The following is a 23,048-nucleotide window of genomic DNA, read 5'->3' as shown; positions in this document are numbered from 1 at the left end:
TTGAAAGAGGATTAGGTATTGCAGATAGTCACTGTTCGTATCAAATACATTTATTTATTGAATTGTCTTGCTAGTATTTCTGTATTATAGCTTGTTTCACATTACTTCATTTTTGAACTGTACAAAGGCATCCATTACTTACCGAACATCAATATGAGCCAGCAGAAGAGTGCTACATCTCTGGGCAGAGTCCTAGCACCTGACACCCAATCAAGCACCTCTTTTCTCAAACAGAAACTTAAGGTTAGAACTACTGAACTTGCAACAATAAAACCACATTAGCTGCTTAAAACGTGCATATATATATAACGTACTGAAGTCGAAGTACCATATATATATATGAGAGTGTTGCAGCAGCAGAACCAGCACTGAAAAGAGGCTCACTTTAAAAAGATAGCATTTGGGACACATCAATAAACCAATAACTGCAGAGGGAAAGGTAGTTAAAAACAATTACTAGCCTGAACCATGACCCCAGACCTGAATACACTTGAACATCAGGAAGGTTGATTCTTTATCCAAATGTGTCTCATGCCCATTTGGCCAAGGACTACCTGTTCTGCCTGTTTTCTCTGGAATTATAATGTGCTCTGACTTGCAATTAGGGTGTTCTAGGACTTCCCTGAACTGCATCGTGCTACCTAGATGGCTCATGAGAACACGGTACGCTACCAGAAAGAGACAGCCGTAGGGAGCCCTGATCGATATAATCAAAGCCCCGCAGTCATAAAATAAATTGCACTCAGACAACAAGAGTAATGAGATGTTTTATTTCATTTTATTCTCTTAAAGCTAGTGGTTTAATGCCACCCCTTTTACTCTGCGCAGCCTATAATTCAGTGAACCATTTCATGTGCTAGCGCAGTTATTTGGATTTACTGTGGACATTTTTGCATACATAATTTCTAGTTTGTATTAACTGATTCTGTCACTATAATTTTCACACTTCGAATTGACTTCACTTTGCAGTTTTACAGCTAATACACAAAACAGCTGCCATGTAGTAAAACAGCTGCCATGATTTTAAGCCATCATTCATTGCCAATGTTGAAAATGCTCATCACTTTTGGAATTGATTTTTCATCTAGCGGTGGTTTCCTCTGGCTGCCAGGCTGCAGGAATTTCTTAATTGTGGGGATGTTACTTATCCTTGCTTTAAAAGCCTGAAATGAGAAACAGTACAACATTTAACAGCAAAGAAATAACAGAGCAAAAGATACTTGGATTGGACATATGTTAATCATGTTTTAAAAAGAGATCCGCTAGCCTGACCCTGCAATGAATTGTAAGTGAGCTGTGCAACAAAGCCCCATTGACTACAGGGAGGCTCTGTGCAGGTGCAGGGCACTGTCCACCTGGGACTTATTATAGGATCATGGCCTCAGAGCTGGTTGAAATTTTCTTAAGAACTTATTCCTGAAAATTTGGCTTTTGACAGCAACTACAATTGTCCTGGAAATATTTCATTGTCATCTAATATTCTGTGACACTGAGCCAGAAAGGGTTAAGCAACTAGCAGGCTACATGACCCAAATTCAGCCTTTAGAGACATATTAGAAAAGTATGTGAATGGTAATGTTAGATTGACTAGAGCTTTGAAATGCAAACCTGTATTGTTAGGCCTGGTCCACACTAACCCCCCACTTCGAACTAAGATACGCAACTTCAGCTACGTGAATAATGTACTGAAGTCGAAGTACCTTAGTTCGAACTTACCGCGGGTCCAGACGCGGCAGGCAGGCTCCCCTGTTGACTCTGTGTACTCCTCTCGCGGAGCAGGAGTACCGGCGTCGACGGCGAGTACTTCCGGGATCCATCCGGGATCGATTTATCGCATCTAGACAAGACGCGATAAATCGATCCCAGAAGATCAATTGCTTACCGCCGGACCCAGAGGTAAGTATAGACCTACCCTTAGAGAATTAGAGGTAATACTAATTGTATGTGTTTACTTATATCTTGTTAGATGCTAACCATATAAAAAGACGGTTCCTGTCTGTTACTATATTCTATTGATTCAGAGGTCAAAAAGGTAATGGAACTTGGATGTAATAATATTGTCTATATTTCTCTTTGAAGTTTGTAGAAAACTGTCTATGAACTGGTTAATGGATAATTACCTTATGCTGATGAATGCAACTAGTTACCTGTGTATACATAGGAAATTGGAGGTTTTACTTCAACGCCACAATGCTTCACCCAAGGAATGCCTGCTATCAAGAGGCTGCCAGAGAACTATAAAAAGAACTCTAGGGCCCTGATCCTGTATCTGAGCTCTGCTTAAGTTTAATCAGGGGAAATTTGAGTCGCAAGACTGAGGTCTTCAGCTCCAGTCTGTATTGCCCTGATATTGACTGTAACCTATGGAACTAATTCTGAAAGAACTATTTGCGTCTCTAAAGCTCACCATCTCTACTATGAACTGACCTAAAAACTCTAGTTATATCTCTATGTATAATGACCTTTTAACCTATAGTCTTTCTCTTTTCTAATAAATCTTAGCTTAGTTAATAAGAATTGGCTATAAGCACGTATTTGGATAAGATCTGGAATAGTCATTGACCTGGTGGGTAATGTGTCCACTCCTTTGGGATTGGTAGAACTTTATGATGAACAAGATTTTAAGTAATCCTCATCATATTTGACTTCGCTGTCTGGGTGGGAGCCCAAGGCTGGGTTGCTTTAAGAGAACTGGGTTTTGGCTTCTGGGACCAGTAAGATATTGTAGAAGCTGTTTTGTTGCTGGCTTGGTGAATCAAAGTATTAGAATAAACCACCAGTTTGGGGGATCGTCTGCCCCATTCTTTGCAGTTTGCCCTGATTGAGCAGTCTCAGCGTGGCCCCCCTGGGGGACACCAATCACAGTTTCATTTTGACATTGTGAAGAAAACCCTACTTTTGCTTTCTTATTGTAACTTTTTTCCCCACTCTGGAAAAAGGATGGAGAAACGATTCTCTCCTCCCTCCTACCCCAACATACACTAACTTTTTTTCTCCACCATTTTCTAGTACCACTTTTTAAAAAAATAAGTGGGATTTTCCCTGACCAAAACCAATTTTGCTTAGAAACTTCTCATTGAACATATTTTCTTTTTTGAAGGAAATTCCTAACAGTTTTGCAAACATTTCCCAACCAGCTCCAGTGGCCCCAGATAGGTAAAGGCCAAAACTTAGATTTTTTTTTTTAACAAAACAAAGTGTTATAAATCCTAATATAAATGTTTTAATACATTTTAAAATCTAATTCAATCAATATTTTTGTTGACATTTAGACCCACCCTTGCTGTGTTTGCAACCCAAATATGGCAACTTTGCATGAGAGAGTGGAGGAAGCAGCTGCTGGAGCTGGCAAAGGAAAGCTGTGGAAGGAAATGCAGTGGAAATACTAGTGGAAACCTTGCAGTGGAAACCTTTAATCTGAGCTGTTCCTGAGCACCATGTTAGCACAATGTTGGTGCTGGAGGATTGAGAATACAAGGAAGCACACAGTAATTTGTAGGCCAGTAGGCACTCCTTGGGATGATCTAGCCCTGCAGGTATCTCAGGCCCATTTAAGGAACTCTCTGAATACTGTCTGGTTCCTTCAAAGGAGAATTACCATATTTCTAGTTATCTGTTCTATTCTGATTCTAAGAGAACCAGGTGAGGGATGGTTATGATATTGCAATCCACCAGGTTCAGATCTGATTGCAAATCTAATTTTTCTCTCATGTTTGAGCAGATTCAAAACCAATGTTGCTCTTCTTTTCAGGTGAGGGCTTTGAAAGGTAGAGATGAATCCAAACTTCACAGCTTGGACCTAGATCCAATTTTTTCCAGAGCTCTCATAGGTTCAGATCTGCTGTTTTAGTTCAGGCTCATTTCTCATTGCAAGGCAAAGCACTGCTTGGGCTCAATTCTGCTTTTGTTTACACTAATATAAATCAAGAGTAGCTCCACAGATGTTCATGTACCTACTCTGGTGTAAAGCTGAGGGCAGAATCAGGCACTCTGTATCTTTATCTCAATGCTGTTTAAATCATCAAGCCAAATTCACCTCCATTGGCTTCAAGGATTAATCTGACCCCGTATTCTTATACTACATAACATGATTTGATCAGTAACAGTTTTTAATTTAGGCAATATCTGTAACACTTGTACATGTTTAAGAGCCAAATTGTCAGCTAGTGTAAAGCAACATAGCTCCATTGACTTCAGTGAGGATCTGTCCCTACACATTTCATTGACTGTTAGAGCTGTTAATTCTTTTACCTGTAAGACAGGGAATTTGGAGAGTATATCAGGCTTGCACTCTTCTGCCATTAGAATGGTTTCAAGCAGCTGTACATCTGCCCTGCTGAATCGGTTGCCAACAAGAAAATCCTGTCCATGGACTTTCAAAGCCTATAGGACAGGAGACAATGAATTTATGGCTATAAATGAGACATTCTGTGCTCTGGATAAATACATAAAGCTAAGCCTAATCTGACATTTCAAAAGCACATCTAGGTCTGTGTAAGAGTTACCCTTGAAAGGAAGCAATACAAAATACAGCATTGTTTGAACAATTAGAAAACTCAATTTCACCATTGTGTTCAAAATAAGGCCTTATTCAAAATAATATAGCTTTGGGTGTGACAGGAAGGTTTGGTCCCTTTGATAGTAGGAGGTTTTTAAAATCTGTAGCTTTTATGATCACAGCTGAAATGGTTTGGGCATGGGGATTTACTAGTCCCGTTCTGTGGTCCTCCACCTCAATGCAAGAGTGACCAGGCTCAGAAACCATTTGAAATAAATAAGTGACCTTAAGCAATTCCAGCTAATAGTTTTAGTGCCAGTGCAGACAAAGCATAATCCTTTAAAAAAACCCACAAACATTTTATAGACCAGGTGGAAAGACACATTATTTTAATAGTTGTTGTTATTATAAATAATATTGTATAGTGTTCTATAGCTGTGTGCAGGTGCCAACTGAAAATTGATCTTAAAACGTTTGCACAAGGCAGTTTCCAAACACTATCAATGGTGCGGTGCAGACATGGCACATCTGATGAAGCCTCCTGATGCTCCGTGCAAAATTATAGTTATTCCAAATAGCTATAGGGGGTTCACGAGAAACTTGGAGAATCCCAAGCCACTACGACTTTCTCAGTTCAGTGAATAGTAGAATATATTGGACCCCTTCACCTATTCCTGCACATTGCGCACCCTTCTTTCCTTTCTCCTCAGTAAGGTGCGAGTTTGGTGTTGGAAGCTTTACATAGTTATCCAATGCCAGGTCTGTTCTTGAAGCCCAACTAGCACTTAGCTCCCCACACTGGGTGTGCTACAAGCAGAACTATAATGTACTTTATGTAGCACATACATTGTACAGACGGCACCATGTACCAAGAATACTTCAGGAAGACACCTAGCACAGAAGAGATGCTGATGCTACCTTGGCATCAAACATAAAGTCTCTCTTAAAGGGACTTACTAAAAGATGTCACTGGAAATTTGGAGTACAAAAATTATCCTGGCTCGTGTGCAGCATTTGCATTATGAGGCTAAGAAAATCCCATCAAGCAAGCTCATAAATTTATACTTGCCTTAACTAGTTTTCCCATGGGCACTCCAAATATATCTGTTCTCCTACAATACAGGCTGAATGTGCATTTACTAGCATAGATCCAGGCAGGGCCGGCTCTAGGATTTTTGCCGCCCAAAGCAAAAACAATTTTGGCTGCCCCCGCCTCCGTTCTTTAATTACCCCACCCCCAGCCCCACCTCAACTCCGCCCCTTCCCCAAATCCCCAGCCCTGCCTCCTCCCCGCAGGCTCTCAAGCCTAGGAGGGAGGGAGGGAGGGGAAGAAGCGGCGCCGCACCGCGGCCGCTCGGGATCTCCCCCTCCCTCCCAGATTTGAGAGCCTGGGAGGGAGGGGGAGACTCCGAGTGGCCGCGACACAGGCGCCGCTTCTCCCCCTCCCTCCCAGGCTCTCAAGCCTGGGACGGAGGGGAAGCAGCGGCGCGCGAAACGGCCGCTCGGGATCTCCCCCTCCCTCCCAGGTTTGAGAGCCTGGGAGGGAGGGGGAGACCGCAAGCCGCCGCCGCGCGCGAAACAGCTGATTCGCGCGCCGCTGCTCCCCCTCCCTTCCAGGCTTGAGAGCCTGGGAGGGAGGGCGAGTAGCGGCGCGCAAATCAGCTGTTTCGCGCGCCGTGGCAGCAGCAGCGGAGGTGAGCTAGGGCGGCCGGGGCACATTTTTAGGGGTGGCATTCTGGCGCCGGCCATGCCGCCCCTAAAAATGCGCCACCCCAAGCACCAGCTTGTTTTGCTGGTGCCTAGAGCCAGCCCTGGATCCAGGATATATTATCAAGTGACCAATACTCCAGGTTGTAAATTGTTGCCTTACTGCTACATACCTTTTCATATACAGGGAAGTACCTGGTTGTGGCCTTCTCAACGATTTTGGCAAGATGCTTTGCCTTTGCCTCCGGTGGCTGGATAGGATAATGCATCATGAGTTCATTCAGATCCATTGTTGCTTCCACATACATATCAATCCTGAAAGGCAAAGTGTGTTCACATTGGTTTGAACAACTAGTATTCATGTAGATTCCTGCAGTGAAATAACTCCAGGGTCGGGAGGCTAAATACCAGAAGATTTACCACTGACTAATTTGTATTTGCTGTTTAAAAAACAAAACAACCCCCCCAATAGATATATGACATCACCTCCTTTTTCAGAGATGGTTGGAATCATCTGTACTAAAGATGGGCAAATATTTTCATACTTAGCTTCTAAAAGTTAAGCATAGCTATCTAAATCACCCAAATCTCTATTTAGGCACCTAAGTGAAATCAGTCAGAGGGCAAGACCTAATATTAGTGACACACAATGTTTCCCATTAAGAATTAAGTTGGGACATCACTTTAGCTATAAGTGATATTTGTATCTATCATACAATAATACAATTTATTTGCACTTGCTAATTAATCTGAGGAATTTGGGGACACATAAGGAGAGTTCTCTGTCTGCACAAGCATCCTTCCCCTAAATATGCAGTTCACGGGGACAAAGGGCAGGGATTCCCTTGGCTCTTAGCTTGCAAGAACTGTTTGTTGCTTGCACCTGTGGGAGACAAGTAATGGGGTTGTGTAAACCAGCAGTCTTCCTGGAAATGGAGAGTGATATTAGGAGAAATACTGACCTCTGCAGCTACAGTACATTTGTTATCTGCCTGGCTGAGTTTTGAAAACTGCAATAACCTCTGATGAGATAATCAAGATGAACTCACATGTACTTTTTTTTGCATATCTCTAATCTAATCTAGTTATTTAACATTGTTCCAGACCTTAGTATTGTTGACCTTGGTTGGAGGTAAACAGAAATGTGCTGGTTCATCATATAATTTAGCAATAATCAGGATTTTTCCCCCTTGTACTGCACATAGAATAATTATTTTTATTGCTATCAGAAAAAGGTAGTGCTGTTACAGTACAGTGCTCTCTCCTTCATGTCCTTCCCATAGAGGTTGTGTTTCCCTGCTATGTAGTTGAGAATGGCTCTGGTCTGCACCATCTTCATTCCATCAATTTCTACCATGGGCACTTGTTGAAACAGCAGGGATCCATCTTTTAAAAGAAAGGTGAGAAGTATGACTCAAATAAATTATAGTCTTTTTCCCCAAACTATTATCATTGCAGTGGAGTCGAGAAAACCTCTAACTTGCTATTTTCTTTTTAATTTGAGGGTCTTTTATCTTATACTGTGAAGTGAAAGAAGTTTCCAGTAAAATGTGAATGCTATTTCTTGTGGGAAAGGGTAAACATACTAATAGCTTGAATTATAACAATAAACTTCTTAGAATTGCTGCAAATCCAATAAAGTCTCCAAAATAAAACCTTTAATGCTGATTCAAGAAAGGGACAAACCGTGCATTGTGTAGTTTACTCGGGTAAAGTTCCCACTGAGGTCAATAGGGGAACACTGAAGGATTTGGCCCCTAAGAAAACTTTTATCATGCTCCATATGAACTTTCCAAAATAATAACTTTTTATACAACATCTCTAATCTGACCATCTCAAAACACTATACCAAGCAAGCTATAGAGTAACATATGTTACAGTTATAAAACTGGTATAACAGAGTGGAGGTTGGCCTCCAATATTTGAGTGAAACAAAATGGTCTTACTGCAATGTGCAATTATGATTCATCATGTTCATGAACCAGTCCAGATTTTCTTTTAAAAAGACAATTACATTTTCAAGAATTCCACATTAGGATCCACAAACAGTTCTAATAAAAAACTAATTAAAAAGCTCACCCTGCAGTAACTTTAAAAGCTCTTCCCTTGTTTCAAAGAATTGTTCTTCAAACTGGAAATTAAATGGGTAAAAGAAGTAAAAAGGGTCTCATTGTTACTGCATGGGTTAGGTTAGGAATCACTTGAGAAAATAATGATTAACGATTATTTGCTTTTAGAATTTTTCACATAAAAAGCAGTTGAAGACTTTAAAATATTCTGTATTTAGATAAAATCCTGCCTCTGTCACGTTCTCCCTTTACCCCATTATGCTTAATTAAAATGCCTTTTGTGTAGGAGCCTTTGTTAGATTGTGGCTAGCTCTGCCAAGGTGTGTAAGGTGACCAGAGAGCAAAACAAACTTTCTTCTGTGCAAGAGGCAGCCACAATGTTCTTGCACTCATGACTGGCAACGACTGGGGTGTCTAGTTCCCTGAGGTGAGCTGAAAGCAGAGCTAAGCATGGGGAAACTAGAGGGAAAGCACACACAGTAGCTGTTGGACTATTCTATGATTTTTTTGCTATAACACATGGGTGGCAAGGGAAGAGAAAGGGTTGTGCAGCGGCAAGAATCCCCAGAGGCTTCCTGGCTGACTGCCAACAGGCAGGTCAGAGCAGCCATATACCCCTCTGGCATGGCTTCCAGAGTTAATGTTGAAAGCAATTAGTTTCACAAGATACTCACTAATATTAGTATTGTGTAGGGCATAGAGGCCCCAGCCCCACAATGATAGGCATATCGTCTCCATCTTAGCCAATATCAGGCACTGAAATGCGGACTTTCAAAGTTGGAAACACGCATCTTTATGGCTTGAGGTAAAGAGCCAGGCTCACAGGTGAAGCTGTGAAAGACCATATTCTCTGTGCCCTGGGAACAGAGGGGGGAACATATAGAATACTGACTACAATGGTCGTCAGTCAGTATAGAACCTGGGCCCTACTATTTGACCTAATGGAGCAGCTCCGTTAACTGTAAGTATGCCCATTGTCGCCAGGGAAAGCCACTAAAGAGAGAAGTGATCACACACCTAGTTATAAGTTTACATGTTGGCTGTATAGTCACTTGTATACGTACAGTTCTGGGCACTGCATTTCAGGAAAGATGTGGACAAATTGGAAAAAGTCCAGAGAAGCGCAACAAAAATGATTAAAGGTCTAGAAAATATGACCTATGAGGGAAGATTGAAAAAAGTGGGTTTGTTTAGTCTGGAAAACAGAAGACTGAGAGGGGACAGAATAACAGTTTTCAAGTACATAAAAGGTTGTTACAATGAGGAGGGAGAAAAATTGTTCTTCTTAACCTCTGAGGATAGGACAAGAAGCAATGGGCTTAAATTGCAGCAAGGGAGGTTTAGGTTGCACATTCGGAAAAACTTCCTAACTGTAAGGTTGTTTCAGCACTAGAATAAATTGCCTAGGGAGGTTGTGGAATCTCCATCATTGGAGATTTTTAAGAGCAGGTTAAACAAACACTTGTCAGGGATGGCCTAGATAATACTTAGTCCTGCCCTGAGTGCAGGAGACTGGACTAGATGACCTCTTGAGGTCCCTTCCACTCCTATGATTCTATGTGCAGTGAGTTCTGAACTAATGACTTCCAGTTGGTCACATCTGCAATATGGAACAGTCATTTCCACCAAATTATGCATTGCCAACTTAGTTTCTTTATAAAACAGAAACAAACCTCGATTCCAGCTGCTGCCAACAGCCACCGTATTGTTTCCATTCGGCCTCTTCCATTGAAATAGTACAGTTTGGGTTTCCCAGCCATGCTTCCAAGTGTCTGGCTTCCTGTTAAATTAAATAAAGGAAAAGATTTCAAAGAATCAACATGAGAGAGATCAGTGTCTGTGACTCAGGAAGTCAACACTTCATTCTCAAGTCTCCCTGCTCATTGTATTTAATATAGCTGAATTTCTCAAGCACTTGACACTAGAGCTCCTACTTGCTACAATTATACAAATAAAAAATAATAATAATGCTGGATGCTGGCTATAAAACAAACAAAACAAAACAAAACACCAAGGACAAGACAGGAACAGTAGCTTTTCTCAGAATGCTGGAATTCTTCTGCACTGCTACAGACTAGGGACCGAATGGCTAGGTAGCAGTTCTGCAGAAAAGGACCTAGGGGTCACAGTGGACGAGAAGCTGGATATGAGTCAACAGTGTGCTCTTGTTGCCAAGAAGACTAACGGCATTTTGGGCTGTATAAATAGGGGCATTGCCAGCAGATCGAGGAACGTGATCATTCCCCTTTATTGGACATTGGTGAGGCCTCATCTGGAGTACTGTGTCCAGTTTTGGGCCCCACACTACTAGAAGGATGTGGAAATATTGGAAAGAGCCCAGCGGAGGGCAACAAAAATGATTAGGGGTCTAGAGCACATGACTTATGAGGAGGGGCTGAGGGAACTGGGATTGCTTAGTCTCCAGAAGAGAAGAATGAGGGGGGATCTGATAGCTGCTTTCAACTACCTGAAGGTTCCAAAGAGGATGGAGCTCGGCTGTTCTCAGTGGTGGCAGATGACAGAAAAAGGAGTAATGGTCTCAAGTTGCAGTGGGGGAGGTCTAGGTTGGATATTAGGAAACACTATTTCACTAGGAGGGTGGTGAAGCACTGGAATGTGTTACCTAGGGAGGTGGTGGAATCTCCTTCCTTGGAGGTTTTTAAGGCCCGGCTTGACAAAGGCCTGGTTGGGATGATTTAGTTGGGAATTGGTCCTGCTTTGAGCAGGGGGTTGGACTAGATGACGTCCTGAGGTCCCTTCCAACTCTGATATTCTATGATTCTATGATTCTCTCTCAATGCTGGAGCAAAAGGCTCAGAAAGGCACACACTGATGGAGGGATTTGTAGCTAATGCTAGAACCACAGGCTTAGAAAAGTGCCTGGTAATATTGTGGGGAAGGAGTTGCATTACCATAGATGCTGAAATAAAGGCCTAAAACATCTCAGGTTAGGGAACCTTTTCTTCTTCTTTCTTGTGTTCCCTTCTCTCTTTCCCTGTGTTGGTTGTCCCCTCCACCCACCCCAAAGGGAAGCTAGCTGGCTCCCTGCCCTATTGCTGCTCCTGTTGTCTCATGGAGAGAAACTCATTTAAATGGACTGAAATGCCATGAGATCAACTGCTTTTTGTGAGATTTTTGCTATTTGGGGCCAATATCAGGAACATAGCAAGTCTTGTAAGATTTTGTCCAGTCCCAAATCAGAAGTGGATAAGGGCTCCACAAAGAGCACTGGATTCAGTTTTATTCATTCCCTAACAGCTGTGAAGAGTTCTGCCAAAAGATCCTAATCATACAAAACACTTGTGCAATTAACTGAATGTCAACCCTGTTGTTTCAAAGTCAACAAAAGGACGAGACTAAAACTCTGAAGTTCAGATTAAGCAATGAAACATGAAATATCAGGAGACTGGACTAAAGAGCAAATCGAATAAGTTGCGCAATGGCATTAGAAGCTGTTGCAATGCTGGACTCTGGGAGCGCACCTATATGTTCTTTTTGCAAACTATAATATCCACCAGCAGAAAGGATTTACTATAGGTTGAGGGGAAATAAAGGTGATTCCAAAGAGTATAAATATAAACGTTAAAGGCCTGATGATTGGAGAAGCTTCTCTGAAAGTGCCATTGTGGAACTTGCTTGACCTTCAATCTTCTTTTAGCTCCTAATCTCAAGGGACAAGTTACTGTCATTAATCAGTAATTTAGTGGGAGTTGCTTTGCTGCTCAGAGCCTTTGATAATCTGGCCTTCATTTAAAAAAACAGATGATGTGTTATCCATGGTAAATGAAAGCCTCACTTTTTAATGAATTTGCCACCTATGCTGATAGTTATCTGTAATTCATTCAAATGGCTGCTCTCAAACTGCAGTCTGTGGTTACAGGATGCTGACTCTTCTTGTTTGCATTTGCTAATCCATGTGATAACAATGCTAAATACACAGGAAATACCTTTCTAGTATTACTTTTTCATGCACGCAATTGTTATCCTTGCATCTGGAATGTTATCCAATTACAAATGGGAAAGGTGTGTATGTGTGCGTGCAATACACCCCGGTAAAATATGGCGCACACTGAAAAGTTTGAGAACCCTTGCATTAAAATGACTAAAATGTAACTCACTGTGACAATTGTAAAGCCCAAAATATTTCAGTCCTAATTAGTAGAGTGCTTTATAACTGAGAAACTCAAAATACTGTACAGATGAGACCAAATATCATTATGACGCTTTTACATAGAGGGGAACTGAGGTATGTATGGGCCTTTCCCAAGACCACCCAGCAAATCAATGACGTAGGCAGATAAGAATGGTCATAATGGATCTGACCAATGGCCCATCTAACCCCATATCCTATCTTCCAACAGTGGTCAATGCCAGGTGCTTCAGAGGGAATGAATAGAACAGGCAATCAGGGAATGATCCATCCTCTGTTGCCCAGTCCCAGCTTCTGGCAATCAGAGGCCAGAGCATGGGGTTGCATCCCTGACCATCTTGGATTAGCAGGTGGAAGCAGGGACCTATCCTCCATAAATGTATCTAAATTCCTAATCCAGGGTCCAACCACTGGACCACATTATCTCCCAGTATGTGCCATTTAAAAATAGAACATGCATGTAACAGCATGCTAGTGCATAGTAGTAGAATTAATTAGTCATTTCTAGTGCTCATTAAGCTATTATGATATTTTTTCATCATTTCTATTGGTAACACATTTCTGTCAATAATTATGAAGTGTAAAACTCTTAAATGTAACAAAAATCAGAATTGTGGGACCGATCCTCAGCCATTGAAGTTAAGGGAACGATAATGATTTGTACCAACTGACCCTGTGTTTTCATTAAGTGTAGTAGTGAGGAGGAAATTAAAATACTATAAATATAACACTGTTCCTTCAGCATTTTCTCTAATAATTTTGCCTTCACCTCAAGAGGTCTGATACTTGCAGCATGTTATATAAACATAGTGTGTTTTAGCGTGTTGCCACACGTCAGAGAATGACCAGAATAAATTAAGATTCAGAGTCCATTTACAGAAAAACTCCCCCACAAAATGCTTTATTCTAACCAGAAAGCTGTGGTGTGTTCTGTATGCTTTGGCAAACCTTCAGGTATTCACCAAGCTAGACTTTTCCCTGTTTTATAAATAAAGGAACTCAGACAGTAAAGACTTAGAAGAGACCCTCCTTAGATACATTTTCTCAAGTAGCTATTTTGTTGTAGTTGCAGAAAAGAAAGTCTAAAGCAAAATGATATTGTCCTACCTTCTACATTCAATGAAAAGATCTTTTTCACCAGCCCCAACTGCCTCCTCTGTCCTCAGGAAGGTGTTATGGTATTTGTTATGGAAAAGTTCAGTTCTTTTTTATTTGATCATTTTAGATTATCTCCTTACCTCCTCTGCTCTGTCAGCCAGCTTGTGCAGCAGCCAGGAGAGTCCAGTGAAAATACTTTCTTCATTCCAAGTTTATATTCCTGTTATTGCTGCCTCTCTCCCTCGCTCCTTCCCCTCCCTCAGCTTGTGCTCCCAAACTGTATCCATGCTAGCCTCTCTTTTCAGAAAAATGTCCCAGCGCTGAAGAAGTAATCAATTTAATTTGCAGCAAAGGAGATTTAGATTACATGTAGAAAGTTTTTCCTAATATCAAAGGATAATTAAGCACTGGAACAGGTTACCGAGGGAGGTGAGGAATCCCTGGCCTTGGAGGTTTTTAAGAACACGTTAGACAAACACCTGTCAGGGATGGCCTAGGAATTCTTAATGCTGCCTCCTGGCAGTGTGGAGGCTGGACTAGATGACCTCTTGAGGTTCCTTCTAGCCCTATGTTTCTATCATGGCTAACACCAGTTCAGGATCCACTAGCAGGAGGAACAGTGTGAGCACTAGTGTAGATAGATCTATAGGCAATCACCAGCATTTTTAGCACTGTGTCATCTCACTCTGCTCAGAGCAGGTCTACCTGATTTAGTGGAAAAAATGCTGGCAGCACCTAGTTTATGCTAGCTCTCCCATAGTAGCTAATGCCATGGCAACAATGGAGCTTAAATGGTGTTAGCAACAAATGCCCAGTGTTCACTTTGCCCTCAGAAATGCCGTGTCTTGAGCCTTCCTGAAATCATTATTTTTTAACTTTCTCCTCTTAACACTTCTGATGTCTGGATTCCCCTTTTCTCCCTGTGCTACAACACCTGAACTACTTTAATGCACATCAACCTTATCATACAGAAAGTCAGCACAACAATTCTATCAATATTTAACCCATTAGACCCATTCACTGAAGTTACTCTTAAACAGTTTGGTCAATTCCCTGTACATTTCTAAAGATCAGTACTAACCTCTGTGACTCCTGATCCAGTCCAAACTCTTCTTGAATAAGAAATCATGCCTTTGAGTTATAAGGTTTTGTAGCTCCACCTACTGGGAGGTGAGTCCAATTTTGTCCAACAGGTAAAGGAAACGCCCACTGTTAAACAAATGAAACCAGTTGGCTCTGGCTGCTTTCTGACTTGTCACCTGAAACAGAACCTTCCTAATACACACTGGGCTAATCCACAAACCTAAAAGTCCACAAAAAACTCATGATGGATTGGGACAGTTGTTTCTGGAAAGCATCACTCATTGTTTTTTCAGTATTAACCCTTCTGGACGGGAGGCAGCATCTCCCATCTAGCGGTTAGGGCCCACGGTGACGGCTACACCTAATGGTTAGTCTCTGGCAGCAACCCCGGCTAGTGGGCACAATTCTTCCATGGAGTAGGAGAACCTCAACCCTGCCACTCCACCGGGTTCTGACTCAGGGCTCTGGGAGGCTGGTTTGGCTTCGCTCACCCTGCAGTGCCTTGGGTCAGCCTCAAGTCAACTTCCCTGAGTCACTTTCTCCCTTCCTTCGCATCCCAGCCGGCCATCCCCGGGGACTGCTGCCTTCTGGGCTCCTTGCCATGGTCCTAGTATCTTGCGGGTTGTGGCTCCCCCCATTCCCAGGCTTATTGCAGGATCCAGCCATGTCTCCCCTGGAGCCTCCAGAGCTCATCCTTCTCCTTGGCCTGCCAGCGCCAACTGAGCTGTCTGGCTGCCTTTTAAACCCTGCCTCCATCCCAAGCATGCTTGGCACAGGCGGAGGGGCAGGGCCTCCTGAACCCAGAGTTGCTTCTTAATCCCCTTCTGTCCAGTGAGGAATTTATACACCCCATCACACACCCTCCCTCTTCAGAATCAGGGCTGGGAAGCGGTTCTGTGGTTCTTGCAACCCCCGTCTCTCAAGGAAAAAAATCTGCATTTTTGTGATCCTTCCCTAGCAAGTGAAGGATTTCGGAGCTATACAGCTGCAGGGAGACGTACCACTGCATAATTCTGGGGTTGGTGTTCTTTCAAGGTGTTCAGCCTCTGTAGCAGCACATGGCCAGTCACTCGCTGAAAGACATTCCCCCAAAAGTAATACTTTAAAGCATCCACTGCCCATTTCATTGCTAGAGCCTAATTCTCGGGGTGCAAGTAGGCAGTTTCTTGCAGAAACAACTTCTTCTCCATTGATGTCTAGGGATAGCATCTCACCCAGGCCTACCTTGTAGGCGTCTGTTTGGAGTGTAAACTTCTTGTTGAAGTTGGGATGGGCAAGCACGGGTTCTTGGCTCATCCACTCTTTTAGCTCCTAGAAGGCCCTCTTGGAGACACTGACCACAGGATCTTCCTTGGGCTAGAATTCTTTACCAGGTCTGTCAAGGGCACCACAATGGTAGTGAAGTTGGGTATGAAGTACTGGTAGTACCCCCTGAGGCCAAGGAAGCAGTGTACCTGGCATTTTGTCATAGGAATGCTAGATTGTGCCAGGGCCTGCACTTTGTCAATGAGCAGTCTCAACTGCCCCCATTCTACTCGGTAACCCAAGTAGGTCACCTCTTGCCGGGCCAGCTGGCATTTGGTTGGTTTGGCTGTTAGTCCTGCCTCCTGAAGGGCTTGTAATGTAGCTGATACATACCTCAGGTGCAGGAGCGGCGCCAGGGTTTTTGCCGCCCTAGGAGGCAGTGCTCCTCCTCTGAGAATTCAGGGAGCCTGGGGTCTTCGGCGGCAGGGGTCCTTCCACTCCACGTCTTCGGGGCACTTTGATGGTGGGTCCCAGAGCGAGTGAAGGACCCACCGCCGAATTTCTGCCGAAGACCTGGAGCGGAAGGACCCCCCGCTGCCAAATTTCTGATGAGGGCGGCAAAATGCCACCCCGCAGATCCTGCCACCCTAGGCGACCGCCTAGGGTTGCCTAGTGGAAGCGCCGGCCCTGCTCAGGTCATCTTCTCAGCTCTGGCTGTAGATGACAATGTTGTCAATGTATGCCAAGGTGTACAACATGTGTGGGCGGAGCACCCAGTCCATTAGACGCTGAAAGGTGGTCATGGTCAAAGGCATGATTTGAACTAAGGTAGAGAAGGCTGTATTTTCCCTGGACTCAGCAGTCAAGGGGATCTGCCAGTGACACTTTCTGAGATACAGGGTTGAAATGCACTGGGCAGTCCCCAGTCTGTCAAGCAGCTTGTTGACCTGGGGAATCAGATAGGCATCGAATTTGGAAATAGCATTTATCTTCCAAAAGTCAATGCAAAAGCGGGTCAATCTGTTGGCCTTTGGCACCAATATGATGGAGCTTCACCATTCACTCTGGGATTCCTCGACTACCCCTATCTCCATCATCATCTGTAGCGCCTGCCAGACCATTTCCCACAGCTTTTACAGCAGGAGTTGAGGGTTTTCACAAACTTTCTTCCCTGGCTCAGTGTCTATATGGTGCTGTGCCAGGCATGTATATTCCGGTCGTGCTGATATGACCACACAGAAGGCTTCTATCAGCTGTTGTAGCTGGTGTTCTTGCTCTGGCAGGAGTTCTCCCAATGGTACAAGTCCAGAGTCAGGATCCCTGGAGATCTAGCTCCGGTTCTGGTTGGTCTGGCACTATTAAGAGCGCCTCTTGCTCCCACCAGGCTTTAAGCAGTTTGATGTGATAGATTTGTGTTTCCTTACATCTCCTGGGCTGGTGTATTTTGTAGTTAATGCCCCCAACCTTTCCCACTACTGTGCCATCAGCTTTCACTCTGACATTGGGAGGAGTAGCAGGACCCTATCCCCAGCTGCAAACTCTTTCAACCGGGCCCCTTTGTTGTAGGTGTGTTCTTGCTCGGCTCTCAGTAAGTTCTCCTGGGTGAATGCCCTTAGTCTCTCCAAGTCTTCCCACAGGCGACTCATGTTCTAGACAATGCAAGAACTCTTCCCAGGTCTCTTGGAGGAGGTCCAGCACCCCCAAGGGTTGATATCCATTCAGGTGTTCAAGCAGGGAAAACTCTGTTGAGGCTTGCAGTATCTCATGGATGGCGAATTGGAGGGGCAGAAGCAACTGGTTCCAATGTCGTGGGTCTTTGGCTATGAATTTCAGCAGTAACTCCTTCAGGTTTCGTTGAAGCCTTCCACCAGTCCATCCATTTTGGGGTGGTAGATGGACGTCTTCAAAATTTGATCTTTATAGGGGGGCACAGTTCTTTCATTAACTGGGATGTCTTATTAGTCCCCTGGTCCATTAGGACCTCCTTGGGTTCTCCTACCCATGCATACACCTTCATCAGCTCAGGTGCCATATGGCTGGCAGTGGTTGATTGGAAAGGTATGACTTTGGGGGTTTGGCTTCCTAGCCTACAGGCATGTGGAGTATTTGGCACTTTCCATATTTACCTTCTTGGGCCAGCGTTAGAGACCAGCATCAACCAATTCTCATATGAGTGGAGGGTGGCAAGTAGTGTGAAGAATGTGTTCAGAACCCTGTAGAACCTGGTCCCTATTTCACACAAGACTTGCATCAAGACTAGACAGTGAAAAATAAACAGCAAGAGTAAGAAGTTTACTTCACAGGGAGACATTTATTTCACCTGAATACATTCTCTTCACAGATTACTACCTTTTGATTGAATGCCATACTTCAGTGCACATGCACTTATTTCCTGAACTGCTTCCTAATTCCTATTTTTTGGTACTCATATCATAACCAAAACACTTGATTTCTCTGAGCGTTACATCTGTGTCTGCTAATGCTGAGTGAAAATCTTTATTGCTGTTATTTTAACTCTTTTTATAATTGCAGAACTTTATTCACAGTCTCTACAATTCTGTCATCGGGTTCGGTCCTCCTTTGGCTTCCAGGCTGCAGAAATTTCTTAATTGTAGGGAGGTTACTTATTCTTGCTTTAAAAGCCTAAAATAAAGCGAACAGAGAAACAAAGAGTGAGGAGTCCTCCTGTCCCTATATCTGGCCTGATGCCTCCTCCCTCTTTTGAGTAAACAAAGACAGGAATACATCAGGACTATAGGAGCCCCCTTTGGGACCCCAAAGATCATGTACTGATGTAGGCATCACTCCTGCAACTGCATCCATACAGAGGGATCCCTATAGTCCTGTGTAGCTACATTTACTTCAGTGGGGTTCCATGATGTGCAAAGGTCCACCCAAGTGGGTTCTGTTGCTCTATTGGGCACATGCTCATATATTTCAGCTTTGAAGCCAATCATTTTATATAAAATATTGTCAACCCAGCAGAAAAACTTTGACCATCAAGCCATCTATGCAAAAGTAAAAAAGTTTTGAAACATAGTAGGCCCTGAATATAGATTTATATTTGTTTTCAGATTAATTCTACTTAAATCCATTTCCTCTGCACTGCATTTTATTGGGGTAACCTTATTGACATCATTTATCATAAATGCTAATGGACTGTGAACTTACACTGCCTGGTGGAGTCACTCTGGTTTTCAATATGCCATTTTCTAAAATATGCAGTTAGATATATATAAAGATATAAAGCCAATATTGCTTAGCACTACACAGCTTTTCAAACCATTGATCTCCAAGCATTTTACAAAGATGAGTAAGTATTTTACAGATGGAGAAACTGAATATGACAATTTGGAGATAGCGTGCCATGCTGTACCTCAAAATGGCATCCTGTAACCCCCATATTTATCATTTGTATATCGTTATGATATTTCATATAAAACATGCCATGTAAGATATCATATGCAAGGTCATGATCTGCTGAAACCCGTTGTTCTGTCCAAATATGTTTATCATTAGTGTGTATAAAGTTAAGACATTGTGCTGTATGGTTGTTACTGAAATCTGCTGTAAATTTGCTAGTGACATACAAAGAATCCCTGTGCAGGTAGATATTGACCTCCCACTAATCAACTGTATGATTCAACTATGCAAACACCACACAATGGGAACTGCTTGATCACTGTGACTTGGGAACTGCCTGATAACTGTGACTCAGCAAAACCCACATGCCTGGGCTAGTGTCTGCCAGTGTAGGGATATAAAAGAAGGTACTAACAGTGATTCCCCCAAGTGACAGTGACCCCCTCATAATTTGTCCCCCCACACTTTAAAATCCAAGTTTCACCAAGTACAAAAATCTCTTGGGTCTTCTGTTAAAACTTGTAAACTACTGTCTGTAGAAACCATTGATTATATCTATCCTGTGAAAGATACTTTACTACTATGTAAAACTTACAAACAAGTTAACTAACTTTGTTCTTGAAGTAATTGATACAAGGTAAACAAACACTATAAGCCGTTAAGTGACTTTCACTTCATTCAACGGCTCCTAGGACAGACCCCCACCCTCTGTGATTAAAGGGCCGGGAGTCTCAAATGAATTAGCACACACCCTGAAAGTGGTGGAGACAGTAAATTGAAATATGGTTAAGGTATGGAATGTATGCTGATGAATGCTTGATATACATGGATGGTTAGGGAGGTGCCAGTCTAGAAAGGGAGTATCCATCGGCCGAAGAATGTGTCAAGTGGATGACCAGAAAACCCCCAGACGGTAAACTGGGATCCACCCCATCACCTGGAAGGATGAGAAACACAAACTTTGGACAGTGTGGAGCCACCAGGAATGTGCCACTTTGGACAGGAATGTGCCATCTGCTGATTGAGTCAGCAACAGCAGGATGAAACAGCTCCCATAGACTAACATAGGAATTAATTCCTATAAGAATGGACTCTAAAGACTGATAACTTTGAGTCTCTGGTTCTGCTGCCAGCCTCCAGGAGCATCGGCTCCATCCTCATGACCAAGATACCTGGCCGGTAACTTGGCATGAGCAACTTCTAGGCTGGTAACTATAACACCTATACAGAACTTGAATGAATGATTGTGTAAATGAATCTCTCTCTCTCTATATATATATGTGTGTGTGTGTGTATAAGAAATAAGAGTCAAACAATGTTGTTTACTTTTATCTTTTGCTTTATCAGTATATTTACAATAAATGTGGCATCTTTGCCTTATCCCTCTTAATAAGATCCTGCTGGTTTTTATTCTATTGGTATAACACCAAGCACATGGGCCCAGGGTATTGCAGCACTCTGTGCCTCAAAACAGCAACCTGGAACTCCCATATTCACCACTGTCATATAATTATGATATGTTTTAAACAAAATATGCCTTGTGAGGTATCATTTTAAAAGTCTTCATCTGTTGAACATTAATATCTTGTTGGATTATATGTGTTATCATTGTATGTGAAATGATGAAGTTTTGCTATGTGTGTGTTACTGAAATACTGTATGTTGAGAGGTTGGGAACACCCACAACCAGCCTTTCATGTACTACAGTGGAGGAGCCAGACACGCTGATGGCTCATCAAAGGGAATCCACACTCCCAAGGGTCATCCTAGGAACTGTATACAATGGAGACTTCTCAAAGATAGCACATAGACAATGGAGAATGCTTGACCAATGGAGGTGGACGGACCCCTATGTCACAAGCAAAGGCTCTTTCCAGCAAGCTGGAAGAAACTATAAAAGAGAGGAAATGACATAATCACTTGGCCTCATTGCCCCCACAACTCCACACCTGGAAACACGTCTGGAGGACAAAGACTGAAAGGGGGAAGGTGGTCCCGGGCTGGAGGAGAATTCCAGCCTGTGTATTGACGATCTGTAACCAGCTTGTACTATATCAAGGGGACACTCCGCTTGATTCAAATCCTGTTAGTTTATAGAACTTAGATTGTATGCTTATTTTTATTTTCTTTGGTAACCTTCTCTATCCGTCATGCCTACCACTTATAATCACTTAAAATCCATCTTTCTGTAGTTAATAAACCTGTTTTATGTTTTACCTAAAACAGTGTATTTTGCTGGAAGCACTTGGGAAACCTCAGCTCAAGAACAAAAATTTCTGCCTGTCCTCTCCACATTGAGTGGGGGCGGACTGGGTTATAAATGTATACTGGTCAGGCTTCTGCTAAACAGAAAGGCTTGGTGGATCACTGCCGCAGGCTCACAGACATTAATGGTGGTCTGGGAAAGTTCACGATGCTAGGATCAATCAGTTATTCTGGAAGACCTGGTTTATCCCTGGATGCCATGGCTAATGAAGCCATACACAGGCTGTTTGGACAGAAGGAAGGAACATTTTAACTATCACCTGAATAGTTGCAGAATGGTAGTCAAGGATTCGTTTGGACTTTTGAAACTGAGCTCAAAGTACAACAGTAAGAAAAATGTCACATACAACAAGTGCGAGGTGATGGTGCATAAAGTTAAAGAGGAGTAAAAGCCTTGCCTCTGATTCTTCTTGTCCACCTAAGTTCTGGGGTTGAGTTAATATATGGAGATATACCTATCTCATAGAACTGGAAGGGACCCTGAAAGGTCATCAAGTCCAGCCCCTTGCCTTCACTAGCAGGACCAAGTACTGATTTTGCCCCTGATCCCTAAGTGGCCCCCTCAAAGACTGAACTCACAACCCTGGGTTTAGCAGGCCAATGCTCAAACCACTGAGCTAATCCTTCCCCCCCTCCCCCCCCTTGGCTCAAAATTCTCAGGGACTTTGCAGGGCTCAAAAGAGCTGAGCCGCCATGTGCTAGTGCTCTCTGTGCTTAGAAGCTGGATCTGAGAGGTCAATGGGAACCACTAGGAGCACTGCTGTGGGGATGTGGAGGTTAGAAGTTGCTGAAGGTCCCAGTAGCCAGCATTATCTAGGGGCTGAAGGGCATGTCTGATTCCCAATTTAAGGGACTGAAGGGCCTGCTGGCCTAGAAAAGCATGTTTTGTAGAAGAGATTCTGGCTCAGGCTAGCATCCATGACTTGCCTCTGCATCTCTCTGTCTTTTTCCATGCTCTCCTTCACCATGGTGATGCTGGCCTTGGCTACTGCTACAATCTCTTGGGAGAGCTGCATTTCTTTCTCCCTCTGTGTCCTTATGTACAGCCTCCACCTCTCAGCCAGCCTGGTTTCCCCTGTGACTCTGTCATGAGTTCGGCAAATGTCTCATCGCAAATCTTTCTTTTTGGTCCCTTCAGGTTGATCAGCCTCTCAGCAGTACATAGAGGCCCTGTCCTTAATAGTCTGGCTGTTGCAGGTGGGAGCAGGGGGAAAAACCCCATCACTTATTATTCATATCCCAGACAAGTCATGATAGCTTTTTTTAGTATGTATATGTGACCTTGCTTCCCTGAGCTGACCTTGCTTCCCATCTCTGAGCTTCCCCCAAGAATGAGAAGTGGTCTGTGTATACAAAGGTTCCCTTCCGCTTGTCCGGTTGCCGCACCTCGTAGGTGACGGGACCGACCTTACGCACGACTTCGTAAGGTCCCTGCCACCGGGCTAACAATTTTGACTCACTAGACGGGAGGAGGAGTAGGACACGGTCTCCTGGTTGGAACTCCCGGACTTGGGCTCCCTGATCGTAGGTCCGTTTCTGCCGTTCCTGCGCCGTCTTCAAATTTTCGCGG

The 23,048-nt window shown here is 43.2% G+C and overlaps 1 protein-coding gene across 3 annotated transcripts; it reads right to left on the bottom strand.

Moving 5' to 3' along the window:
* Positions 1 to 755: 755 nt before the first annotated feature.
* On the bottom strand, positions 756 to 14,680 carry LOC128833790 (glutathione S-transferase-like). Of its 3 annotated transcripts, none has more exons than XM_054021930.1 (7): positions 14,604 to 14,680; positions 9,948 to 10,054; positions 8,285 to 8,336; positions 7,459 to 7,591; positions 6,379 to 6,520; positions 4,252 to 4,383; positions 756 to 1,163 (listed from the first exon to the last, which is right to left on the bottom strand). In XM_054021930.1, the coding sequence occupies exons 2-7, from the start codon at positions 10,032 to 10,034 to the stop codon at positions 1,032 to 1,034; spliced, it is 678 nt and encodes a 225-aa protein (XP_053877905.1). In that variant the 5' UTR covers positions 10,035 to 10,054; positions 14,604 to 14,680; the 3' UTR covers positions 756 to 1,031. The 3 variants fall into 3 exon arrangements, with proteins under 3 accessions (XP_053877905.1, XP_053877906.1, XP_053877907.1); XM_054021931.1 differs by lacking the exon at positions 14,604 to 14,680 and adding an exon at positions 13,663 to 13,759; XM_054021932.1 differs by lacking the exon at positions 14,604 to 14,680 and adding an exon at positions 13,532 to 13,596.
* Between the last annotated feature and the right edge of the window lie 8,368 nt (positions 14,681 to 23,048).

Source organism: Malaclemys terrapin, chromosome 3, assembly GCF_027887155.1.
Source record: "Malaclemys terrapin pileata isolate rMalTer1 chromosome 3, rMalTer1.hap1, whole genome shotgun sequence".
Classification (NCBI taxonomy): Eukaryota; Metazoa; Chordata; order Testudines; family Emydidae; genus Malaclemys; species Malaclemys terrapin.
This window is presented reverse-complemented; position numbering and strand designations above follow the sequence as displayed.